Source organism: Perognathus longimembris, chromosome 23 (genome assembly GCF_023159225.1).
Source record: "Perognathus longimembris pacificus isolate PPM17 chromosome 23, ASM2315922v1, whole genome shotgun sequence".
Taxonomy (NCBI): Eukaryota; Metazoa; Chordata; class Mammalia; order Rodentia; family Heteromyidae; genus Perognathus; species Perognathus longimembris.
This window is the reverse complement of record NC_063183.1, coordinates 36,693,221-36,720,960: the sequence shown is the minus strand read 5'-3', so window position 1 is coordinate 36,720,960 and position 27,740 is coordinate 36,693,221. Positions and strand designations below refer to the sequence as shown.

The following is a 27,740-nucleotide window of genomic DNA, read 5'->3' as shown; positions in this document are numbered from 1 at the left end:
AATAAAACAAAACAAAACATTTTCACATTCTAGAATGTTTCACTTTATTTCTCATTGTTTTGTATTTGTTATTGAACATGCTAAGTACTTTGAATCTCCACTTCCACATTTTGTAAAAATCTATATTTTATTAATTAATAAGATTGATTCATTACAGAAAACATTTGAAATGCAGAAATTAATCTTTTAGAAAGTTTATATCATGCATTTTACCACGAGAGCTTTTGATACCCTATTTAATTTTTTAAAATCTTGCTCAACCCAACATAAACAAAATCTATAAATTTCTCTTCGATTTATGGTTACAAAATCAATCTACAAAAGTCAATTGCATTCCTGTACTCTGCAAATAATTTCTCTGCCAAACAAATAGAGAAAGTACTTCATTTAAAATATCATTTAAATGAATAAAGTGTCTTGGAATAAATTTTAAAAAAAACAAGTAACAGAATTATGCACTGGAAACTAAGGTGGATTCAGGAAATAGAAGACAGTACAAATAAAGGTATCACATGTTCATAATTTTCAGGAATTGATATTGTACTATGCAAAGCAATCTACAGATGCAATAAAAGCTCTAATGAAATCCTACTGTCAAATTTTACTGATGTAGAAAAAATACTACAATTTTCAGGAAAGCACAAAGGAAGAATACAAATGGTGGCCTCATGTTCTCAATTTCAAGCTATATTTATATCAATAGTATTGATAATAATGTAGAACTGACCAGAAAAATCTGACACAAGGACAAGTAGAACATATTTAGTAATCAGAGATGAGTCCAAGCATCTATGATTAACATTTGGAAAGGATCAAAGAACATACACAGGACAATCACTTCAGTAAAGAGATATTCTCTTGGAAAAATGAAGTTTGACACGTTTATTTCACCACTTATAAAAATTAACTCCTGGTTTGTTATTATCGAGATGTTCTTTCCAAATATTTTGCTGATACCCTTTGCATAGTAACTTTTCTTAGAATTGTTTCTTTGCTCAACACACAAGTATCTTCTGTGAGCATGTTGACACACACATGTATATATGGGTATGTGTATAATTCATCCTTGTAACTTCTTTAATTTCACTTAATTTTAATTACTTTTTACTTTATGAGAATTTTCTACAGTTTATTTTATGATTTCTGCACCATTTTACAATGCTGCCAACAATATCCAAGTATTCCAGTTTCTACACATCTGAGGCAACATCTATTCTTTCATCTAAACATTTTATCTGACATATTGACTTATATTTAGCTGGTCTAACTTAACCATAAAACTAAAAGTGATGTGGTATTATAGAATGTTTTAGATTCAGAAAAAGTTTGAAGCTAATCATCCCCAAGGAGGATCTTTCCAAATACTTGGCCATATTTAAAAAGAAAAACTGGAATGCTTCCAGCCTGTATGCTACATTATTTTGGTATAAATAGTCACCAAGTGAATCTAGTGTATCCAACACTGGTCACAGCAGGAAAGAAATTATACTTCTGTTCAAATTTAGTGTCATACATAGACTAAACATAGCCACCAGGAAGAACACGGGTTCAGAGGATATTTCTGTAAGTTCTCTGACTCTGATTTTTGTAATTTCATAATATGTGATACTTTGAGAATAATTACTTTTTGTCTAGCATTTTGTACTTCTGTATTGATCAGAGAGTTCGGAATATGTTGTTTACTGGATGTGTTTGCCAACATTATTAGAAGCATTTTCCCAAGTCATTCTAGAACTCCTTAAGACAGTTTTAAACACAAAAGACAATATTTTCTACAGTCTTACAAGTCTGCAGATCCCACTTGGGGGAAGCATGGTTTTTACAGGACGTTTAACTTACCCTAATATTTTCTAATGCTTTTTGGATTTGGGCTGTGCTACCACTTTTTAAAAAGTGAGTACAATGCTGAAGAAATGACACAAACATAAAAACATAAAAAGTGAACAAAATTAAAGGTACTTTAATATAAAAATAATTCATTTGTTACTATTATTGTATATTTATATTGATTTCTTTTGGCTTTCCCCTTCATAAGATGGAGTATATTGTTTTTAAAATACTATTAATTTTCTTCGTAGCCTCAGAGTCAAGATTCTGATTGTATTCCTTTTAGTAAGGAAGTTATTAATTCAAATTTAGTGTCAAACTAACTGTATAAATTGGGAAGATTATGTGTTTGCATCTTCAAAATACCAATAAAACATGATTAGAGTAAAAGAATTTCCAAATGCTTACAACTGGCATGCAATATCTGCTTGTTAATAAATTTTCATTTCTTTAATTTCTACTCTACAAGTGGTAAAGGAAAAATAGGGAAATTGAAGTGAAGAAAGGAAAAGGAAAAAATGCAAGGAAGAAAAGCAGAACTAACAAAGAAGGGGGAAAGAAAGAGAGACGGGAAGAAAGAGGAAGAAAAAAGGGTATTGGATTTCTGGCATATAAAACAAGGATATTTCCATGACAGCAACCTAGGAAATATAGATGACTAACTTAAATGTGAATTTATATAGAATTTGTATTACACCCCAGGAGGGAAATAATATAAATTAGTAAAAAAAAAAATAGCTCATATATATTACAAGCTAGTCTCTAAAAATAAATCTCCTCTACCTGTTAGTTAAGAGAAAGGCCTACTACATTGCTCAAGCCAAGGAATACATATGATCTGGTAATTATGCCGTATGGGAAAAATCCAAGTGTAATGAGAAACAGTATGTGATACCAGCAATGTCCAGTTATCGTGTGTAGTATCTTTAGAACATAAAATATCCACCTCTGGTCATTACATAAACAGGTTTCCCAGTTTGTAATAGATTTTTGTTAATTCTGTCTACACTGGAATATTCATTTAATGATAGATTTATGTCTGGTAAATTTGATCACATCTACAATTTGCCATTAGATTATTTCCCTGTGCTTGTTCTAGTAAAATAAAGAGGTTACAAATGTATTTTACAGCTATGAACTGGAAAATACTCGTAATTATCCCATACAAAGGCTTAAACCAAGTACCAGTACTACTGGTACTTTTTATCAAAATATTCATTTTTACACATAGGTATATTATACTTCTAATGAGTAAGGTTTTGACCTGCCTATTACAATTAGATATCTACCCTGAATGTACAATATTGTATATATCCAAACTCAAAAATACTTACTTTATATTCCTGGTTTAATAAAATACTAGGATTTTCATTTATTATTACATGCTTAGTACAACATGATTATTCAGTTCTTGTTTCTAACCTCGGTATTGTTAGTTCACTACTTATTCTTTCTATTCCATTAGAACAGAGTGTAAGAAATGGAGGAAGGAAACCAGTCTGTGGTGTCTGAGTTTATTTTCCAGGGGCTTTGTGCCTCCAAGGAGCTGCAGATCTTCCTCCTTCTGACATTTTCTACACTCTACCTGCTGACTGTCGTGGGTAATCTCTTCGTGGTGCTGCTGATCATCAGGGACCACCATCTCCACTCGCCCATGTACTTCCTGTTAGCTAATCTCTCCTTTGTTGACTTCTGCCTCTCCTCAGTAACCACACCCAAGCTGACCACAGACCTCCTGCGCGAGAATAAGACCATTTCCTTTGGGGGCTGCATGAACCAGATCTTCTGTGTGCATTTCTTTGGAGGGACTGAGATGGTGCTTCTTGTGACAATGGGTTATGACCGCTATGTGGCCATCTGCAAGCCACTTCGTTACTCCAGCATCATGGACAGGCAAAAGTGCATCTGGCTAGTTTTGATAGGATGGATCATTGGCTTTGTGCATGCCATGAGTCAACTGATCATGATTTGGGGTTTACCCTTCTGTGGACCCAGAATAGTGGATAGCTTTTTCTGTGACATTCCTTTAGTGATGAAATTAGCCTGCATGGATACAGGTACTTTGGAAATACTGATAAATGCTGACAGTGGTGTTGTAGCAACAACTTGCTTCATTCTCGTGATGATCTCCTACATTCATATCCTGCTAACTGTCTTCCTTCATTCTCAAGATGCTACATCAAAGGCACTCTCTACTTGCACCTCACACATCATAGTGGTGGTTCTGTTCTTTGGACCATGCATCTTCATCTATCTGTGGCCAGTCAGCATCACTTGGGTGGATAAATTTCTTGCTGTGTTTTATACAGTAATTACACCTCTTTTGAATCCAGCCATTTATACACTGAGAAATAAAGAGATTAAAAATGCCATTAAAAACCTGATGAATAAGCATGTTATTTCAAGTACATGACTCATTAATTTCTATAATCTATGAGTACCCACAGATAAATGTGTTATATCTTTTTCATTATGAAAATATACTCTAAAACCCTATACTTAAATTCTTGCCATAGGAAATAAACTCTCAGTAAATGTTACTATTGTGTTTAAAGATTATAAGAGACTATAATAATAAAATCCATAAAACAGTAATTGTCATATTTTATTAAAGACTGTACATGCTTCCAATACTGTACAAAGCATTTTACATAGTATACTAATGTATACTACTACATGTGTGATACTATATTTATACTTTATGTATAACACTAAAATGCATAATGTATTTAAAATGATATGAATTATTGAAAAAAACTCTGAATCATTTACCATTATTCCCATTTTAAAAAAGCATATACCTAAATTAGCTACAGAGCCTATTTACAATATATGTGTGGACTGGACCTACAGAGAAAATAAATGATAATAACCCAAACAATGATATTATTCTTTTTATGAAATTATTCTTGTCCACCATGACATAATAGCTATAGCTTTTCAGTTCTTAATTGTTGATATAATTAGAGAGTTACCCTTGAATTTTTCCTTAGTTTTAAGTATTTGTAATATTTTGAAACAATTATTCTTAATTTATTAATTACTTTATAATTGTATTTTCTCTTACATGGAAGAATGATAACTAAGAGTACTCAGAGAAGTACTATTGTTTCAAAGCAAAGGAAATTTAGGCTCATGCAAGAAAACCAAAGAGAAATAATTGGATAGTCGACCATTAATTCTCTCCAAACATCAGATAGCTACATTGCTATGGGCCATGTACCCCCCTACTTTTCTACTTTCTAAGAAATATTTCAACTGAAAACCATCCCTCTTGCTCTCCGTGCAGCATAGCACATTATATGTCGTAAAACATGTGCAAAAGGAAATACAATGGCAAAACTAACTGATTAAAAAAAAAGAAAAGCACACAAATAAAGGCAAGAATGACATAGTGGCTACTCAACAGATACTATGCACAACATTATGTCAATAAATTTAAATTTTATATAAAACATAACTATTAATATTTTTAAAAACTAGTTACTTCTGAGCATCAACGGCTCACACCAATAATCCTAGCTACTCAGTAGGCTGAGATCCACAAGACTACAGCTGAAAACTAGCCCAGGATGGTGTGACTTAAGTGAACAAGCAAGCCTAGGGAGTCTGGTGCCAGAAGGAAAAAAAGTTTCAAAAGCAACAGCATTTTTTTTTTTTTTTTTTTTTTTTTTTTTGCCAGTCCTGGGCCTTGGACTCAGGGCCTGAGCACTGTCCCTGGCTTGCTTCCCGCTCAAGGCTAGCACTCTGCCACTTGAGCCACAGCGCCGCTTCTGGCCGTTTTCTGTATATGTGGTGCTGGGGAATCGAACCTAGGGCCTCGTGTATCCGAGGCAGGCACTCTTGCCGCTAGGCTATATCCCCAGCCCCTCAACAGCATTTTTAATGGTGTTCATTAACTAAATAAAACATGGATTTCATTATAACATTTTATACATGTGCAGAAGGAACTTAAACCACACTGATTGCCTCCATTACCCAACTTATTCCCCCTCCAAGTCTTCACAATCCTCCCCTTGCACCTTCATGTCCTTTTTAAAAATTTCCTACTAACTTCTGCATAAAAGATATGGGAGACTGGTATTCCAGAGTCTGGGTCATTTCATTTAACATGATGATCTACAATTTAATCCACTTTCCTACAAATGGTGTGATTTCATTCTTTTGTGGCCAGATAGTAATCCACTGCATATGTTTACTGCATTTCCTTTATCAATTCACCTGTTGATGGACAACTAGGCTAACTTGGCTATTGTGAACACTGCTGCAGTATACATGGTGGGACTCTTGATTCCTTCTGATATAAACCCTGGAGTAGTATAACTAGATCATTTGGATTTGATGATAGTCACATTTAATTATTATTTTAAAGTTTTTGAAAGGTAATAAAAAATAACTGTAATCATAATATTCTCTTATTGAGTATATATTTATCTATAAGATAGATATATAAGATGATATCACCTGCAATGACACTAAACTAAACATAATGATAGAGACGTGATGTAAATTGTGATATTGGTTTGTAATCAAAGTATAATGCTTTTTAGCTTAAAATAAGATGTTACAAGTGGAAGACAATTATGTAAGCCAGCATTATAATAACCACAACAAAAAGCACACTTACATATTAAAAGATTATATGAAAGGAAGTATAGCATATTTTCACATAAGTACATAAGTCATGAAGGAAAATATCAAGATATAAATGAACTCATAACACAGTTACAAAGTAACAATAAGTCCTTAGCTGTAAGTAATTATTTAAAATATAGTTAGAGTATGTTCCTAAAATAAACTCTGTTGCTGAATAATAAGATAATAGTTCAATATGTCCATATCTGACATTCACAAATAAGCAAGTTATCAAGACATAAAATAAAAAAGAAATAATAGTCTTAAATTACACTGAAGATCAAATGAATGAAATGGACATTTGAGGAACATCCCATACAAGAATAGCAGAATGCCTGTTCTCAAACACTGAACATTGTGCACAACTGATCATACATTGCCTAAGCAAAAAGTCATCATAAACCTATGAAAATTGATATTATATCAAGTATTTCTCTGGCCGCATGGTATGAAACAGAAATCCATAGCAGGAAGGGAGCAGGAATTTAAAAAGCCATGTGTGGAAATTTAACAATATGCCCCTAAATACTGAAAGAGTACAAATGTAAATTTTTCTGGAGAAGAATGAAAATGGAAACATATCATGCTAAAACATGTAGGAAACAAGAAAGACAAATCTAAGAGGGAAATTCAGAGTCATGAATGTCTGTCTGCATGAAAAATGGAGATCTCAAGTAAGGATCCTAAGGATGAGCTAAAGAAGTTAGAGTCACAAGAGCGCACTAAACTCAAAATTATTAAAAGGTGCATATTTACAAATCAAGAGTTAAAATAGCTTCAAAGCCATCTCTGGCAGATAAACCTGAGAGACTCTTATCTACAGCTAACCAGCTAAAAACCAGAAATAGAGGTGTGGCTCAAGTGGTAGAGTACCAGCCTTGAGTGAAAAAGCTAGGCAACAATGCCCAGAGCCTGAGTTCAAGTCCAACTGCTGGTGCAAAAACAAACAAAATGAAACAAAACACTTGTTTAGAATTGAATCTCAGCCCCTTTCCTTCCCAGCTTACTCTTCTTCCTCTTATAAAAGAAAGAAAGAAAAAGAATTAAAATGGGGCCTAGAAAAGAATAAAAAAAGCAACAAAACAAAGATAGTTTCTTGAAAAGATAAACTATATGGAAAAAAAACAACAACTATGGCTAAAATACCTGAGGGCAAAAAGAAGACTCAAAAAAAAGTAAGGTGGAACAAAGGGTAAATAAATACAACACTAGATACTCTGTGGAAAATGGACTGTACATCTTGTGGGTGGGGATAAGAGGGGAAAACTGAGAGAGAGTGAGAGAGAAGGGAGACATGGTTCAGAAAGAATTGTACTCATTACCTGATTCATGAAACTGTAACCCTCTCTATATCAACTCTACAATAACAATAAGGATAAATTAAGAAGAAATCTTTCAACTGACACTGCTGAAATTCAAAGGATGAGAGATTATAATGAATAATGACATGACAATAATTTAGATAATGTAGAAAAATTTATAATGTAGAAAAAATTTTGATAATGTAGATAGCTTAGATACTGTTAAATAAGTAAATTACTAGAAATTTGCATTCTACCAGATTGAATAATGAAGATATGGACTACTGAGACAAAATAATAATTGATTGAATTAAAAATAGAAAGTCCAAGATCAAAGAAAAGAACAGGACCTATAGTTTTTACTATAGTCACCTCTCTTTAGTCTGTTCATTTGCCTCCACATACATTAGGACCCACATACTGCACATTAGGTGATTTACTTTCCAGTCATTCACATTTTTAATTTGTTAAGAGTGGTTGTCCACAGTTTTTCACATAGGTACACACAGTATTTTACTCAGGTTGATGACTTCAATTTCACTTTCCCCACCTCCCCTAGCCCTGGTTATTCAACAGCTTTTAGTGAGTTTCATTTTGCTACCTTCATTCACAGAAACAATGTACTTCAGAGAAAGTCCTAAGATAATTCTCCCTAAGGAATATGAAAGTAAGTCTTTCCAAACTTGGCCTAATTTAAATGCCTGTCTGGAAGCATTCCAGGCTCATATCTATTTTTTCAGAGTATTTATACCATGGCAAGATGAAACCAAGATTGCCCACCTTGCTCATCACAGAAGGAATTCTGCAGGTAAATATATGACTCTTTTTGGGTTTTGTTTGTATACTTCTATGGCAATGACTAAGAATAATTTTAGGGTTATTTTTAGTATCTTTTGTAGCTCTCTATCTATTGTGCCATTCTGAATATGTTATTTAGTATCTTTTGTAGCTCTCTATCTATTGTGCCATTCTGAATATGTTACATAGTTGGTATATTTACCAAAGTTGTGAAGATTTAACAAACTAATTCTTAAGACTTCTAAACCCCGTGTAATAGTTTATTTTTTTTTTCCTTTGGGTCATGTAATAGTTTTATACATACCAGCCAACATCCCACAATCTTACAAGTTTTCAGTCTCAGAACTGAGGGCAGCATGGTTATTATCAGACAGTTGAATAAGATGAAGAAGGAAATAAAAAAACAAAAAAAACAAATGAGTAACCAAGGAGTGAAAGGAGAAGAGAATAATAAGGCAACATGGAAGGGAAGAAAAAGTTAGAGGCAAGGAGAGGGGGAAAAGGAAGAACTAATAAAAAAACTTATCTGGTTAATATAAATATTTCCCTGAAATCAATTTAAATAACATAGGGAAGAGTTTAAATATGAATGAACATAGAGAATTTATGCTATCTCCCATGATTGACAGAAATGAAAGTAGCTGTCATCTGTGTTTCATTTAAACTAGTCTTACCAATCTTATCAATGAGGGTGATTCAATGAATAATAAAAATGGCATTGCTCAGACCAAGGAAACAATAGTTTTACAGAAATACACTCAATGGGAAAATTCATAAATAAATAAAAACTCTATTTATTGCTAGGAATAGCCTGCATTAGCAGGCTCTTTTGTAAAAGCATTCTATCTTTAGTCATTTGCTGAACTGTTTCTACAGTTTATAGTAAGCTTCGGTTCAACACAGTCTGCTCAGAAACATCCCTTTAGTAATAGATTTGTTTCCCCGCCTTATGGATAATGTTGGTCATATATCATTATATGAGTTTCCTGTTTTCACACTGGTAAAAAATAAACAGGTTCCAAATACATCTTGCAGATATTCACTAAAGACATTTATTTCTGATTCTCTATAAAAGATATAAACTCTGGCTTAGAAAAATTGTTGACAGAGAAATTTTACTGCCGGCATTTTAAATTTAACTACACATTTTAACACCTTGATATATTGTTCTGATAGATAAAATTACTGACTTTCCTTTCTATCCTGAAATTCTTGCCTTTCTTAGCCATGAGGCACAAAATCCATAGGCAAGAAACCGTGAGTTTGGGCTGTGGACAATGCTGAAGTGGTAGAGCATCATTTTAGAAAACACCAGGCTTGACTACAAACTATTGAAAAAGGGACACTTATTTTAAATTCCAGGTTTGCTGAAATGCTAAGGTTTCTGTTTGGTTTTGTTCCCACTCATTGGACCCTAAACATTAAGTTTTTGTTTCTGTTCCAGACCTTCTGGTTCACCACGTTCTCTTCCCATCTCATTGGAACAGAGTTCAAGAAATGGAGAAAGGAAACCAGTCTGTGGTGTCTGAGTTTATTTTCCAGGGGCTTTGTGCCTCCAAGGAGCTGCAGATCTTCCTCCTTCTGACATTTTCTACACTCTACCTGCTGACTGTCGTGGGTAATCTCTTCGTGGTGCTGCTGATCATCAGGGACCACCATCTCCACTCGCCCATGTACTTCCTGTTAGCTAATCTCTCCTTTGTTGACTTCTGCCTCTCCTCAGTAACCACACCCAAGCTGACCACAGACCTCCTGCAGGAGAATAAGACCATTTCTTTTGGGGGCTGCATGAGCCAAATGCTGGGTGTGCATTTCTTTGGAGGGGCTGAGATGACAATTCTTGTGACAATGGGTTATGACCGCTATGTGGCCATCTGCAAGCCACTCCATTACTCCAGCATCATGGACAGGCAAAAGTGCATCTGGTTGGTTTGGATAGCATGGATCATTGGCTTTTTGCATTCTCTAATTCAAATGGTGGTGATTTGGGATCTGCCCTTCTGTGGACCCAGAGTAGTAGACAGCTTCTTCTGTGACATTCCCTTGGTTATGAAATTAGCCTGTATGGAAACTGACACTTGGGGAAGGGTGATAAATACTAACAGTGGCATTTATGCCACAACTTGCTTCATTCTGTTGATGATATCCTACACTTACATCCTATTAACTGTCTTCCTTCGTTCTAAAGATGGTGCATCAAAGGCACTCTCTACCTGTACCTCCCACATTGTTGTGGTGGTATTGTTCTTTGGACCCTGCATCTTCATCTATTTATGGGCAGTGAACATCACCTGGGTGGATAAGTTTCTTGCTGTGTTTTATACACTCATTACACCTGTCCTCAACCCAGCCATCTACACACTGCGAAATAAAGAGATTAAGAATGCCATAAAGAGGCTATGGGCCTGGCTCAAGTGATAGACCATCTCCCTATCAAAGATAAGAATAACTTCAAAACCTTGTTCCTCAAAGAAAATGAGAGTGCCAAGTGTAACTGATTAACCATCACATGAATCCAAGGTACAATTGATTGGTATCTCATGTAGTCAGACAATCTACTATGTGTACCTGGTTTAGCTGCTCTTTCACCTGTAAATTGAACTTCAGTCATAAACCTTTCATTTCTGTAAGCTGTAAGTGATCACAGACTTATGATTTGTATGCTTCCATTGTAAAAAATACATTCAACTATCAAATACTGACCATTTTTTGATACCTTAGTGAATATAACTCTTTAAAAAATGTCTTTTTGAGTGCATCTAAGCAGCATATGACAGCAGTAGTGCAAACTAAAAGCAGTATTTCCCACAATTTATTAAAACCTACCTATATTTCCAAAGCTTTTTTGTTTTTTTGGCCAGTCCTGGGCTTGGACTCGGCCTGAGCACTGCCCCTGGTTTCTTTTTGCTCAAGGCTAGCTAGCACTCTGCCACTTGAGCCACAGCACCACTTCTGGCCGTTTTCCATATATGTGGTGCTGGGGAATAGAACCCAGGACTTCATGTATACAAGGCAAGCACTCTTGCCACTAGGCCATTTTCCCAGCCCCCTAAAACTTTTTTTTGCCAGTCCTGAGGCTTGAACTCGGGGCCTGGGCACTGTCCATGACCTTCTTTTGCTCAAGGCTAGCACTTCAGCCACTGCACTACTTCTGGCTTTTCCTGTGTATGTGGTACTGAGAAATCAAACTCAGAGCTTCATGCATGCTAGGCAAGCACTCTACTGCTAGGCCACATTCCCAGGGCCTATTCAAAGCATTTTATCTAGATTATATATTAGTTACAAGATCACTCTGAATTAACCGACATTTTTTCCCATTTCCTTTTTGTTTGTTTGTTGTTATTTTTTGTGCTGTTACTGGGGCTTGAGCTCAGTCTTGGGTGCTGACCCTTAGTATTTTTTCTACTCAAAACTGGTGATCTGTCACTTGAGCCACAGCTTTACTTCTGGCTTTTAGATGACTAATTGAATGTAAGAGACTTGCAGACTTGAGGTTGGCTGTCTGGGCTGCCTTTGGACCACAGTCTTCAAATCTCAGCTTCCTGAAGAGCTAGGGTTATAGACATGAGCCATTGTTGCCAGGCTAATTCCCATTCTATGCAAGCTGTATCATAGGTCTAACTTAGCTAGGAATGACACTAGTGTATTCAGTAGTCTATATCATATTGAAAACAAAATAAGTGAATCAAATTATAATATTTTTACCTTGGTCCTCTATAACAAATTGCTCTGATTGTTTATTTCTTAATTATGTATATACATGCAGAGCATCCATGAATGCTTTCTCCTTAAACACACTAGAAAAAGTGTTTATTTCTCTCTGTTAATAAATTATTTTATGATTGGTTTTATATAACTTGAAGAAATATCAAAGCAGGAGTATGGGAAAGGAGAAGGGTGTTCATTGTTTCAAAGCAAAAGAAATGCAGAAAGATGAGAAGAGAGCATAGGAAGACCTGTGGATGACAACGCACTGCAACTGCAGAGATCAGACCCCATGGTGATGGGTTAGAGGCCTAACACTCATCCTGCTTGCAAAGGAAACCCTTGCCTATAACACCCATGTCCATTACACATTAACACACTTACACATAGATAGAAAACACATTCAGCATGCCTACATATATTTTGTATGTGTTAATACATATTAAAATATTTAGAAAAGGAAAATGGAGTGAGGGAGGGGTGACACTGTCAAAAAGAAATGTGTTCCTTACCTGACTTATGTAACTGTAACCCCACTGTACGTCACCTTTATAATAAAAATTTTTTACATTAGAAGAAAAGGAAAATGTACAGCTCATTTTCTAGTAGTATGAATACAATGGGCAAAGCCAATTATGTCAACATATATTCTCTTAAAATATAACAGCTTTAAAAATCTTTCATAGTGCATATCATTTGATAATGTCTGCCATTTTCTGTATAAAAGTTTATGACACATATTCACAATATCTTAGTATTTAGTTTATTTCTATATACTAAAGGAACTCATAATTTCTTGGATCTCATGTCGATACCAATAGCTTCCAAGCTAGTAGTTTAAAGCAATCTCTTTTGCTCTGCCAATAAAATAAAGGGCTCCTGATACCAATATGACTTGCCTAAGGAAACCATATAAACAACTGCCGTTGTGGCATCCACAAACACAATTATTATAGAAGCATCGCTGGTGTCTATTTGCAAATCTGCATGGGGCTATATGGCGCTGTATGCCCCATGTATCTATAATGCTCTTGAGATAGACTCTTCTCCTTGCTCACCGATATAAGTCCTTACTGTTAGGAGTCACCGTCATTTCATAAGTAACGTGACACCTGTGTACAATTGCCTCTCTCACTTGGCTGTGGAAACAATGTCACAATTGAGCATCTTGACCAAGTTCTTTCTAAATTACATATTATTTCATAAAGAATCAAAGATGAGGTTTCACAACACAACTTGTTTATAAACATGTGAATTTTATTTAATTCATCATCAATTCAATGCAGATAACATTTAAAGAAATTTCTACTATAAAAAATCAGTAGAAAACTTTAAAAATGATTTTGCCTGAAACTAATAAAATTTTAGAATACGGAAAACATGAGAGAAGGATGACTTGATCACTAATATAGCAAGGGCACCTTTTTGTCCCAGCTTAGCATACGGGCATGTGGCTGCCCCTGTGACTGCCCAGTTCTTGAGCCATGAGAGGACCTGGACATTGGCAAGGCTAGAATGTGAGCCAGCAGCCTATAAGCACGTGGCGTGAACTTCACTCTATGCAACACTGGGTGTTACTGGATCCTTCTTAAAGGAAACTCCACAGACACAGAATACAGGGAAGTTCTAGAAGCCTGGCTGCTATACAAAAGTTGCAGGAATACCATCACTCTGAAGAAGACTAAACACGTTCTAGGAGAAAGCTAAGATATCAAGTGCTTGAGAGAGTGTGTGAACACTAAGAAAGCAGCAAGTATGAGGAAATGTTCAACAAGATTCCAGTTGCAAATATGAACAAGAAAACTTTTGGAGTAAACTCTGTGAGTTCCTGGGAGGTTGAGATCTAAGGATGGCAGTTCAAAGCTAGTCTAGGCAGGAAACTGTGAGACACTCATCTTCAATTAATCATCAAAAAGCTAGAAGTGGAGGTGTGGGCCTAGTAAGAGAGCACCAGCCTTGAGGGAAAAGAAAAAAAAAAAAACTCAGGGACCCAAGTGCCCAGGACCTAAGTTCAGGCCCCAGGATTGGCACACACACACACACACACACACACACACACACACACACATACACATGTAGGTGACTTTAATACCACTCTCTTACCAATAAACTGGTTATCCCAACAAAATATCAACAAGGGAAAGCTAAACTTCAGAATGAAATGACACAATATCGAATGAACTAACATGTCTACAGAATATTTTATCCATTAGTCAAAAGAATACATATTGTTCTTAGATGTCTGCAAAACTTTTTCAAATATAGTTCATATCTTAGTTCATATTTGTTAAAGCAAACTTTAACAAATGCAAGGGAAGGGAAATATTATGTTTTATTCTATCACTACTGATCAAACTCAGATAGTAAAAGCTAGAAATCAGTAACAAAACTGCAGAAAATATCCAAACACATGCAGACTGAAGGATCTGTGAGTCAAAATTAAAACAATCCTAGATTGAAATCAATGTGGAGACACAACGTCCAAGAACCCTCAGGACACAACAAAGAGAATATTAATAGCAACATTTAGAGCTGTGGCCATACACTTGTGTTGAAGGTGTGTTAAGTAGATTGAAATCCAAGACAATCCAAGGCAAGCTTGACAGCATACCTGCTAAACTCCCCAGGACTAGGATCTCCTTATGGTACACCAATCAACCGAATAAATTACATATGCAACTGAAAGGGTCATCATGTGTTACTGGAATGCTCTTCCCTACCAGAAGTAAAATGAAAATGAAATTTTACAAGAAAATCATAGTCGTACGTGCCAGCACTAAAAAGACAGATAACTCAAATAAATAAACCAAATGATAAACCTCAAACTACTAGAAAAAGGAGTGTAAGTCAAATAAAAGGAGTCAATGGAAAGAAATAGTGTCAGGACAGAAAAAAATGTAATGGAAACTAAAAGAACAACACAGAGAACAAACTAAAGTATTAATTGGAAAGCTTAAAAGCCTGAAGATCCTCTGGCCTAACTAACTGAGAGAGAGAGACAGGGACAAAGTGAGATAACCCAAGGAAAAACAACTTTAAAAATGAAATTCCTGATTTTCCTAAAGAAAGTTGAACCATCAACATTTGTAATAACTTAATTCCAGCCTCAGGTTGCACTATTAACATATTCCACCATGGATTTGGGCACATATAATGTGTATACACGCACACACATGTTCTGACTTTAAGGGAAGGGTACAATGCCACTGGTGACATGGTGGAGGTGGAGATATTGTGCACATAGGAGGAAAGGATGCATGCTCTCACTTAGAAGCAGAGTATCACTTAAGTTGAATGAACAGAAGCAGAGCAGGATTCTGGTAACCAGGACTAGGCTGGCCAAGGATGCAGAGAGAGGTGATCTGCATGGGACCCTGAAGATCTCTCCACGCTGTCACAATGGCAACAGTCCTTTTTTAAGGTGCAGTATTCCTTGTCTGTATGTTTGGAGCACATTTTATTCCTTGGGTCATCTCTCCATATTTACTAAACAGTTTCCGTGTCTTGGTCATTGTGAAGATGGTTTAAATAAATGAGAATGTAGGTATCTCTTTAAAATTCTGACTCCATTTTCCAGTGGTGGGATTTCTGGGTATTAGGGGCATTACATTTTAGCTTTTTAAGGAGTTTCTGCACTTTTTCATAACTTTGTACCATTTCAGCTCAGTATATGACCAGTCTGCAAGGGCTCCAGTTTCCCCATGTCTGAGCCAGTTGTGATTCTTGTGTCTTAACATTCTTATCTCCCATAGTCACTTGTGCTTAACTCAGCTAACTTGAATGCAATGCTGGAAAGGGTGCAGTATTACAGGAAGCATTCAGTTCAGAGCATTTTACTTATTTGATTGTTTTTTTCTGGGTGTACGTGAGCAAGCGCACGTGTGTGTGGGCTACTTGTTCAGTGGGCCTGCTGTGGTATTCCATACATGTATATACAACACTTCTATCACATTGATCACTTTTCATTTCCCCATCTCCTCTACCTCCTCTTCTTCAAGAGTTTTCATGGACTTTCATTCTGCTAATTTCATTAACAGATGCACCGTATTACAGACAATGTTTTAGTCTAAGACTCCCCAAGGTACATGGGAGTAAGTTTTTCCAAACTTGGCTGCATTTAAATATGTACCTGGAAAGTTTCCAGCTCAGTCTCTTCTTTATATACCATGGTGAATCCTTTGTTGCTCACAGTACAAAAGTAATTTGCATTTCACTTCAGATTTGAGGCAGAATTTAAAGTAAAGTTATCTTCAAGGAAAGATCAGATTTCAAACTGAACTCTGAAAGTAAGTACAACATAAACTCTTTGGGGTTATTCTCTTTCTATTACATCCATGCTTTAAGAATTTTTTAGGTTTGTTTGGTGGGCTTTGTGCCAGTTCTGGGCCTTCATACCAGGGCTTAAACATTGACCCTTAGCTTTTTGGCTCAAGTCTGGCAATCTACCCCTTGAGCTGCAGCTCCACTTTTAGCTTTTTGGTGGCTAATTGAAGATGAGTCTTGCAGACTTTCCTGCATGGGCTGGCTTCAAATCACAATCTCAGACTCCTGAGTAGCTAGGATTACAAGGGCAAACCTCTGATGCCTGGCAATCTTTAGTTTGTGTTTACCAATAATTTTTAGTTCTATATCTGTCTTACAGTTTTGAATATGTTGTTTAGTTGATATACTTACCAATATATTGTCGTGTTTTGACAAGCTAATCCCTTAGACTCGGAATTCTATGCAGCAGTTGTACACACAGCAGCCAATGTCATGCAAAGTTTAATTTCCAGTCTCACAGATGAGACTGGAAACATGGTTTTTATCAGTTAACCTACCCTGATATTTCCTATGTTGTTGTAGGTTGTCCTACCATTTTCTCAATGTGAGAAAAATGCATAAAAACTCAATCATTAACATTTATGCTCCAATTTGAAAACAAATAATGAAACTAAACTTATGTTAGTAAAAACTAATTTTTGTTCCTTTTACTCACCATTTAAATTTGTTTACATTTACATTTCTTCTTCACGGAGGTAAAAGGCCTTTTTTCACACATATTCATTGTATTAGTCTTCTCAAAATGGAGACGAATCACATTAGTTCCAGCATAGAAGTTATATTGAAATCTTGGGAGTCAGGCTACCTCCTTTTATATTTAAGTGTGTCACTTCTTAAATGTATGAGTTGGGAAAATTAAAGTTTCACATTTACAAATGGTTAAAAATGCTGTGGTTACTAATGTATAATATTCCTAAGTTGCTAACATAGAATTACTATGTCTGCTAATTGTTTTTATATCTCTTTATTTCTTGTATAAAATTTGGTAAAAACAAAAGATGTTGAAAGAAAGAGGAAAGAGAAGAAATGAGTAACAAGGAAGGGTTAAAGGAGGGGCATAATGAAGGAAATATGGAAGGAAAAAGAGGCAAGAGAGAGGTAGGAAATAAAGAATTTGGAACAATAGAAATCTTCTGATTAAGAAAGGTAAGTATTTCCATGAGATTAATATAAATAATAGCTAGATTAAGATATGAATGAGCATAAAATTTATGTTATTTCCATGACTTAAAATAATGAAGGCAGAGATCAGGTATTCATTATCACATCTAGTCCATACGATTAGCCTAGACATAGGGCTCTTACCAATTAAAAATAAGCATGAGTCAATATATAATAACAAATAGCTGTGCAAATAGATTATTTCCTGAAAAACATTTACATGGGAAAATTCATAAAGTAAGTAAATATTGTATTTGTTGCTACAAAAGTGTATGTAACATAAGCATTCTATCTCCTATCATTTCATGAACAGTTTTTACAGCCTATAATAAATTTTGGTTCAATTAAGTCTGTGCATGCATACCCCCTTAATAATCAATTTATTTCCCAGAATTATGTGGTAACATTGGTCATTTGTCATTAAATGATTTACTTGTTTTCACTCTGGTAAAAATAAAGTGGTTCCAAAAGTATTTTGTAAATATTCACTAAAAGAGTTCTTTTCTATTCCCTATGGGAAATGTAGAATCAAGGCTTAGGAAAAAAATGTTCATAGAGATTATTTACCGTGAACATTTTCAATCAAAATATTCAGTTTTACACACACACACACACACACACACACACACACACACACACAAGGTACTATGAGATAAAATTTCTGACCACCTTTTGCTGTCATGAGAAATAAATCCAAACTCAAATACAGTTAATTTGGGCTCCTGATGTGATACAAATGGTAGAGAACTGTTTTAACAAACGCAAGACCCTGAGTACAAACTTATTATTGAGAAGAAAACACTTATTTTAAATTCTAGGTTTGCTGAAATGCTAAGGTTTCTGTTTGGTTTTGTTCCCACTCATTGGACCCTAAACATTAAGTTTTTGTTTCTGTTCCAGACTTTCTGGTTCACCACGTTCTCTTCCCATCTCATTGGAACAGAGTTCAAGAAATGGAGGAAGGAAACCAGTCTGTGGTGTCTGAGTTTATTTTCCAGGGGCTGTGTGCCTTCAAGGAGCTGCAGATCTTCCTCCTTCTGACATTTTCTACACTCTACCTGCTGACTGTCGTGGGTAATCTCTTCGTGGTGCTGCTGATCATCAGGGACCACCATCTCCACTCGCCCATGTACTTCCTTTTAGCTAATCTCTCCTTTGTTGACTTCTGCCTCTCCTCAGTAAACACACCCAAGCTGACCACAGACCTCCTGCGCGAGAATAAGACCATTTCCTTTGGGGGCTGCATGAGCCAGATCTTCTGTGTGCATTTCTTTGGAGGGACTGAGATGGTGCTTCTTGTGACAATGGGTTATGACCGCTATGTGGCCATCTGCAAGCCACTTCGTTACTCCAGCATCATGGACAGGCAGAAGTGCATCTGGCTAGTTTTGATAGGATGGATCATTGGCTTTGTGCATGCCATGAGTCAACTGATCATGATTTGGGGTTTACCCTTCTGTGGACCCAGAATAGTGGATAGCTTTTTCTGTGACATTCCTTTAGTGATGAAATTAGCCTGCATGGATACAGGTACTTTGGAAATACTGATAAATGCTGACAGTGGTGTTGTAGCAACAACTTGCTTCATTCTCGTGATGATCTCCTACATTCATATCCTGCTAACTGTCTTCCTTCATTCTCAAGATGCTACATCAAAGGCACTCTTTACTTGCACGTCACACATCATAGTGGTGGTTCTGTTCTTTGGACCGTGCATCTTCATCTATCTGTGGCCAGTCAGCATCACTTGGGTGGATAAGTTTCTTGCTGTGTTTTATACAGTAATTACACCTCTTTTGAATCCAGCCATTTATACACTGAGAAATAAAGAGATTAAAAATGCCATTAAATACCTGATGAATAAGGATGTTATTTCAAGTACATGACTCATTAATTTCTATAAGCTATGAGTGCACACAGATAAATGTGTTATATCTTTTTCATTGTGAAAATATACTCTAAAACCCTATACTTAAATTCTTGCCATAGGAAATAAACTCTCAGTAAATGTTACTATTGTATTTACAGATTATAAGAGACTATAATAATAAAATCCATAAAACAGCAATTGTCATATTTTCTTAAAGACTGTATATGCTTCCAATACTGTACAAAGCATTTTACATAGTATACTAATGTATACTACTACATGTGTGATACTATATTTATACTTTATGTATAACACTAAAATGCATAATGTATTTAAAATGATATGAATTATTGAAAAAAAACTCTGAATCATTTACCATTATTCCCATTTTTAAAAAGCATATACCTAAATTAGCTACAGAGCCTATTTACAATATATGTGTGGACTGGACCTACAGAGAAAATAAATGATAATAACCCAAACAATGATATTATTCTTTTTATGAAATTATTCTTGTCCACCATGACATAATAGCTATAGCTTTTCAGTTCTTAATTGTTGATATAATTAGAGAGTTACCCTTGAATTTTTTCCTTAGTTTTAAGTATTTGTAATATTTTGAAACAATTATTCTTAATTTATTAATTACTTTATAATTATATTTTCTCTTACATGGAAGAATGATAACTAAGAGTACTCAGAGAAGTACTATTGTTTCAAAGCAAAGGAAATTTAGGCTCATGCAAGAAAACCAAAGAGAAATAATTGGATAGTCGACCATTAATTCTCTCCAAACATCAGATAGCTACATTGCTATGGGCCATGTACCCACCAACTTTTCTACTTTCTAAGAAATATTTCAACTGAAAACCATCCCTCTTGCTCTCCGTGCAGCATAGCACATTATATGTCGTAAAACATGTGCAAAAGGAAATACAATGGCAAAACTAGCTGATTAAAAAAAAAAAAAGCACACAAATAAAGGCAGGAATGAAATAGTGGCTACTCAACAAATACTATGCACAACATTATGTCAATAAATTTAAATTTTACATAAAACATAACTATTAATATTTTTTAAAACTAGTTACTTCTGAGCACCAACGGCTCACACCAATAATCCTAGCTACTCAGTAGGCTGAGATCCACAAGACTACAGCTGAAAACTAGCCCAGGATGGTGTGACTTAAGTGAACAAGCAAGCCTAGGGAGTCTGGTGCCAGAAGGAAAAAAAGTTTCAAAAGCAATAGCATTTTTAATGGTGTTCATTAACTAAATAAAACATGGATTTCATTATGACATTTTATACATGTGTAGAAGGAACTTAAACCACACTGATTGCCTCCATTACCCAACTTATTCCCCCTCCAAGTCTTCACAATCCTCCCCTTGCACCTTCATGTCCTTTTTAAAAATTTCCTACTAACTTCTGCATAAAAGATATGGGAGACTGGTATTCCAGAGTCTGGGTCATTTCATTTAACATGATGATCTACAATTTAATCCACTTTCCTACAAATGGTGTGATTTCATTCTTTTGTGGCCAGATAGTAATCCACTGCATATGTTTACTGCATTTCCTTTATCAATTCACCTGTTGATGGACAACTAGGCTAACTTGGCTATTGTGAACACTGCTGCAGTATACATGGTGGGACTCTTGATTCCTTCTGATATAAACCCTGGAGTAGTATAACTAGATCATTTGGATTTGATGATAGTCACATTTAATTATTATTTTAAAGTTTTTGAAAGGTAATAAAAAATAACTGTAATCATAATATTCTCTTATTGAGTACATATTTATCTATAAGATAGATATATACGATGATATCACCTGCATTGCCACTAAACTAAACATAATGATAGAGACGTGACGTAAATTATGATATTGGTTTGTAATCAAAGTATAACGCTTTTTAGCTTAAAATAAGATGTTATAAGTGGAAGACAATTATGTAAGCCAGCATTATAATAACCACAACAAAAGGCACACTTACATATTAAAAGATTATATGAAAGGAAGCATAGCATATTTTCACATAAATACATAAGTCATGAAGGAAAATATCAAGATATAAATGAACTCATAACACAGTTACAAAGTAGCAGTAATAAGTCTTTAGCTGTCAGTAATTATTTAAAATATAGTTAGAGTATGTTCCTAAAATAAACTCTGTTGCTGAATTAATTAAAAAAACACAAAATCAACAGCTTGCTACCTACACAATACCTACTTTTTTCTTGCACTGAGGACATACTTGTGATTTAAAAATATAGTTTTTTTTAAATTCTAAGCAGAAAAGTAAATAATAGACAACCTATATGCCATTATTTATAACCAAAAAAACCTATTTGCGTCAAAATGGCTACAGTCATTATCATGATAAAGTAATAATTTACAAAGAGGATATAACAAATACATGTACATATACAGATATGTAACTGTGATGTCTATACATGTAGGTATGTATATACATACATGTATGCATCCAACATTGGAGCACCCAAACATGTAAACAAATAATAACAAGATTGAGTGGAATAATAAATAATAATAAGATAATAGTTCAATATGTCCATATCTGACATTCACAAATAAGCAAGTTATCAAGACATAAAATAAAAAAGAAATAATAGTCTTAAATTACACTGAAGATCAAATGAATGAAATGGACATTTGAGGAACATCCCATACAAGAATAGCAGAATGCCTGTTCTCAAACACTGAACATTGTGCACAACTGATCATACATTGCCTAAGCAAAAAGTCATCATAAACCTATGAAAATTGATATTATATCAAGTATTTCTCTGGCCGCATGGTATGAAACAGAAATCCATAGCAGGAAGGGAGCAGGAATTTAAAAAGCCATGTGTGGAAATTTAACAATATGCCCCTAAATACTGAAAGAGTACAAATGTAAATTTTTCTGGAGAAGAATGAAAATGGAAACATATCACGCTAAAACATGTAGGAAACAAGAAAGACAAATCTAAGAGGGAAATTCAGAGTCATGAATGTCTGTCTGCATGAAAAATGGAGATCTCAAGTAAGGATCCTAAGGATGAGCTAAAGAAGTTAGAGTCACAAGAGCGCACTAAACTCAAAATTATTAAAAGGTGCATATTTACAAATCAAGAGTTAAAATAGCTTCAAAGCCATCTCTGGCAGATAAACCTGAGAGACTCTTATCTACAGCTAACCAGCTAAAAACCAGAAATAGAGGTGTGGCTCAAGTGGTAGAGTACCAGCCTTGAGTGAAAAAGCTAGGCAACAATGCCCAGAGCCTGAGTTCAAGTCCAACTGCTGGTGCAAAAACAAACAAAATGAAACAAAACACTTGTTTAGAATTGAATCTCAGCCCCTTTCCTTCCCAGCTTGCTCTTCTTCCTCTTATAAAAGAAAGAAAGAAAAAGAATTAAAATGGGGCCTAGAAAAGAATAAAAATAGCAACAAAACAAAGATAGTTTCTTGAAAAGATAAACTATATGAAAAAAAAAAACCAACAACTATGGCTAAAATACCTGAGGGCAAAAAGAAGACTCAAAAAAAAAGTAAGGTGGAACAAAGGGTAAATAAATACAACACTAGACACTCTGTGGAAAATGGACTGTACATCTTGTGGGTGGGGATAAGAGGGGAAAACTGAGAGAGAGTGAGAGAGAAGGGAGACATGGTTCAGAAAGAATTGAACTCATTACCTGATTCATGAAACTGTAACCCTCTCTATATCAACTCTACAATAACAATAAGGATAAATTAAGAAGAAATCTTTCAACTGACACTGCTGAAATTCAAAGGATGAGAGATTATAATGAATAATGACATGACAATAATTTAGATAATGTAGAAAAAAGTTTGATAATGTAGTTTAGATACTGTAAATTAAGTAAATTCCTAGAAATTTGCATTCTACCAGATTGAATAATGAAGATATGGACTATTGGGACAAAATAATAATTGATTAAATTAACAATAGAAAGTCCAAGATCAAAGAAAAGAAAAGGATCTAATGAATTGCCTTTTAAAGATTCAAAGATTTTAAAATGTGATATAATTAATAGTTCACGGTCTTCTAAAAATTGAAGAGAAAGGAATACTTCAATATCATTCTAAGGAATGATAAGAGGCCAGCATTACCTAAATAACAGTAGACAAGGAAAACAACAAACAAGGACAGTGTAGGACAGTATCACTTATGTATAAAGATACAACAATCCTCATTAAAATATTAGCAGTTGAAGTTCAATAACATATCAAAAAGATAATTCACTTTGACCAAGTGGGATATATTTCAGCAATGCAAGGATGGCCCAATACGTAATGATCAATAAACATGAGTCATCATATTAACAAAGAAGACAGATAATATTATTTCAATAAATGCACTAAAAGAATTTCAGATTGCAGAATCACTTCATGATTGACCTAAAAATTAACAAATTAGATTTAAAAGGACCTCGCCTCAACACATGTTGCACAGAGATAAGTGGAAATTGTTTCTTCTGAAGAGGTTGATTGCTTTTCTTTTTTAATGTTCCCCAAAGTATTTGTTTATAGAAAATACAATGGGATACGTTCATGCTGAAATATGCAGCGATAAATACAGTTGTAGAAAACAGAGCAACTCCACATTGATATATTGGCACAAATGAAGATTTCAACCGCACGCCCCAGGCCTAACCACTGCGCCAAGATCTGTCAGCCTCAGTGGGAGAATGAGTCCACATCCAATCACAAACGCACACCCCCCACGACGCTGTTTAACAACCAGCAAACAAAACTGTAGACGTTGATATGAACATTTCTAAAATGCTGCTTCTTAGATGGAGTTGGCACAGGCCACGTGCAGTAATAAACACCAGTTTAGTCTTCCGTGTAGAAACCAGATCTGCAAAACTGTACGGAGAATAAAAACCACCTTTCCTACTGTTTGAAAACAGCAGTTTCAGTGTAAGATCGAAACAATGCACAGATCTTTAATAAAGACAGTATTCCTTTTGACTTCGTTTGCAAGTGCTTGGCTGTGCGCTGAGCCTCTCGGGCGTGTGAGGAGGAGGCGGGACGGGGAGAGGAGCGTGTGCCAGGCGACCTTGGAAAGGCACGAGAAGCGCGCCAGGGGCTCGGGAGGACGAGGTCACGGATCACTGAGGCCAGTGTGGCTCCCGCTGCACGGACTCCGCGGACTGCGCTCGCGCGGAGCCCCGGGGCTCTGCTAACCGCGGGGTCCTGGCACCGCCCGGGTCTCAGCGGAGTTGTCGGCCTGGTAGCCACTCCCGCTCGCTGACTTCGCGCGCCTCGTCCCCGCGCCTCGGCTTCCGTGGTGAATGGCGGGCTCTGCGGGCCTCACTCCGCGCCCGGACCGCGCACGCGCGTGCCTCTCGGGGAGGCAACTCCGCGGCGCCCATCTGCGGGGCTGAGCCCGGTGCCGGCGGGCGTCCTGTCCTCCTCGGCCCGCGCCTGGTGCCGGCATCCCTGCGCTGGCGCCCTCCGCGGGCGACCCGGGCTCCGCATCCTGGGTCCACAGAGGCCGTCGCGCCCGCTTGGCCGGCACGCGCGCGGGGGGTGTCCGTCTGCAGCCCGGTCACTCCGGCCAGCCTTGGATCTGTTTCTCCGCAGTGAGGCCGGCGTCGACGGCACCTGCAAGCCCTTCCTTCCAGCCCGCCCTGCCACGGGGCCTGGGTCGTGTTTCCGTCCTCACGAAGGTCGTTTGCGGCAAGGAAGCCACGCGGCTGCACACCGCGAGCCTCCACCGCGTTGCTAACGTGGCCGGTGTTTTCCAGGGGAGGCCCATGGGCGAGGCCTCGTGGGCGCCGCGCTCCTCACCGAGCCCGCTGCCGTCCCGGGAGGAGTTAGCAGAGCGCGGGCCCCTCCTGGCGCCGCGCTCCTGCCCTCGACCCGCCCATCCCCTGCTCCATCTGACTTGGCAGCGATCTTGCTCCGGACCTCGGCCCGAGCCCGCAGGAGGGGCCCCTGTGGACGTTGGCCTGGTGCCGGAGGAGGCTGGGGCTGGGGGCTCGGGGTTCCTCGCGCTTCTGGCCCCGACGGGGAGGGGGGCGGCGCTGAGAGGCAGCCCGGGAGCGATGGTGAGGCTCGCAGAAGCAGGCCGGGAGGGCGCGATGGAGAGGCGCAGCACGGGCCCGCTCGACGGGGCGACACGAGTGGGGCCCGGCGACTCGGTCCCGGGGCCCCGCGGAGCCTCGGGTCCGCTCTGCAGAGCCGCGCCGGCCGCCGCGCGCCCCGCGCTCCACAGACTTCTTTCTCCTTACCGGGAGTTCTGAAGAGAAGAATCAGGTAAGAGAAACAGTAACAGGCGTCCGGAGGAGAAAGGAAGCACTTTCACCCGGCTGTAAATGGGGCGATGCCGTGTCCACCACAGCCGGGAGGTTACACCAGAAGAAACAGCGTTAGAACCAATCCACGAACTCTCAAGCGCAGGGGCGGCCTGGCGCGCTGGCTCCCGCCCGGAGCCCCAGCGACTTGGGAGGTTGGGATCTGAGCATCGCGGTTCAAAGCCACCCCGGGCAGGACCCAGTGAACGACTCCAAAGAAACAGGAGGCGGCGCTGTGGCTCGGGGGGGAGAGCGCTAGCCTGGCGGCCAAGAGCAGAGCGCAGGGACAGCGCCCGGGCGCCAAGTTCAAGCCCCACCACCGACCAGAAACATAAAATAAGGAATAAAAACTCAACAGTAGCTTCTCTGAAAACAAATCCGAACGTTGTTTCTGTTCAGGAAATGAGGCCCTGCGGGCTGTGGAGCTTTGCGTGTGTCTCCCGTGCTGGCTTGGGAACTCGCACGGAGATTCGCCACGCATCTGGAGTAGATGTTCTGCAGGATGAGAGGTGCAGATCTAGTTTCAGCCTTCTCCATGTAGATAACCAATTTTCCCAACATGATTTGTTAAAGAGGTATTTTTTCCAGTGTACATTTTGGCTTTTATTCCCCCCTAAATTAGGTGGCTGTAGATGAGTAGTTTCATTGGTAAGTATTATATTCAGTTCCATTGGTCCTCATAGCTGTTTCCGGTACCTTGCCGGTACCTTGTTGTTTTTGTTACTACAGCTTTGAAGTATAATTTGAAGCCCAGCATTGTGGTACCTCAAATACTGTTTTCTCTACTCAGGATTACTCTTGGGACTTTCATTCTTTCATACAAGTTTTAGGATTGGGTTGTCTGTTTCTGTGATTAATGACATTAACTTTCATAAACATTGCATTGTGATCTACAGATTTTTTTCAGTATTATGACAATTTTCATTATATTAATTATGCTGATTCATGGAATTAAAAAGGTTTTATGCAGAAAAGAGAAACTTTAAAAACCAAGAAAAACTAACCTTAAAAATGAGAGAAAATGGGGCTGGGAATATGGCCTAGTGGCAAGAGTGCTTGCCTAGTATACATGAAGCCCTGAGTCCGATTCCCCAGCACCCCATATACAGAAAACGTCCAGAAGTGGCGCTGTGGCTCAAGGGGCCTTGAGCAAAAAGAAGCCAGGGAAGATGCTCAGGCCCTGAGTCCAAGGTCCCAGGACTGGCCAAAAAATAAATAATAAAAAAATGTGAGAAACTCTGCCAGCTGTTAACAGATAAAGGATTAACCTACAGAATATACAAAGAGCTCAAAACTGAAACAATGAAAGAACAAACCAATTAATAAATGGGAAAATGAATGGAGCTGACAATTCTGAGAAGGAGAAGCGCAAATGGCTACTAGACAAATTAAGGAAGGCCTGCCATCCTTAGCCATAAAGGAAATACAAAACTATTCTAATGCTTACTCCACTCTCAGAATAGGATTCATCAGAAAAGCAAATAACAGCAAAGGCTAGTGTTATTTTGGGCATACCAGTGGTCACTCTGGTCTGTCCTATATCCCACATTTTAATTGCATTCTTTGCTTAGTCCTCTAATAAAATCTTTGGCTTGGGAAATTTCTCTTTATATTTGCATTGATTCTGATATCACCCATTGAACTTTGTCCATGTTGTTACCTTTTTTATCTTTCAATTTATTCCTCATAGCTAACAAAAGTTTGGTTTGCTCAAATTCTGTACTGTATTGTTAGCTTTCATTTCAACTCTATTTTATCAGGGATTTTCGTGCAAAGACTAAATT

The 27,740-nt window shown here is 37.3% G+C and overlaps 3 protein-coding genes across 3 annotated transcripts; all 3 read left to right on the top strand.

The window, feature by feature from the left end:
- Window positions 1-3,232: 3,232 nt before the first annotated feature.
- LOC125340469 (olfactory receptor 4F4-like) lies at window positions 3,233-9,518 on the top strand. The gene is made up of 3 exons (XM_048332086.1): window positions 3,233-4,222; window positions 6,502-6,579; window positions 9,438-9,518. The coding sequence occupies exons 1-3, from the start codon at window positions 3,308-3,310 to the stop codon at window positions 9,516-9,518; spliced, it is 1,074 nt and encodes a 357-aa protein (XP_048188043.1). The 5' UTR covers window positions 3,233-3,307.
- Window positions 9,519-10,055: 537 nt separating this feature from the next.
- LOC125340468 (olfactory receptor 4K3-like) lies at window positions 10,056-10,979 on the top strand. The gene has a single exon (XM_048332085.1). It carries the CDS (start codon window positions 10,059-10,061, stop codon window positions 10,977-10,979), a length of 921 nt encoding a protein of 306 aa, XP_048188042.1. The 5' UTR covers window positions 10,056-10,058.
- Window positions 10,980-18,700: 7,721 nt separating this feature from the next.
- On the top strand, window positions 18,701-19,636 carry LOC125340467 (olfactory receptor 4F4-like). Its single transcript, XM_048332084.1, has one exon. The coding sequence runs from the start codon at window positions 18,704-18,706 to the stop codon at window positions 19,634-19,636; it is 933 nt and encodes a 310-aa protein (XP_048188041.1). The 5' UTR covers window positions 18,701-18,703.
- The last annotated feature ends 8,104 nt before the right edge of the window (window positions 19,637-27,740 follow it).

Coding starts and splice junctions, on each gene's coding strand:
- LOC125340468 (XM_048332085.1), top strand. CDS start 10,059: ATGGAGAAAGGAAACCAGTCTGTGGTGTCTGAGTTTATTTTCCAGGGG.
- LOC125340467 (XM_048332084.1), top strand. CDS start 18,704: ATGGAGGAAGGAAACCAGTCTGTGGTGTCTGAGTTTATTTTCCAGGGG.
- LOC125340469 (XM_048332086.1), top strand. CDS start 3,308: ATGGAGGAAGGAAACCAGTCTGTGGTGTCTGAGTTTATTTTCCAGGGG. Junction 4,223..6,501: donor AAAACCTGATGAATAAGCAT/GTTATTTCAAGT, acceptor TTTTCACATAAG/TACATAAGTCATGAAGGAAA. Junction 6,580..9,437: donor GTAACAATAAGTCCTTAGCT/GTAAGTAATTAT, acceptor CTGTTTCTACAG/TTTATAGTAAGCTTCGGTTC.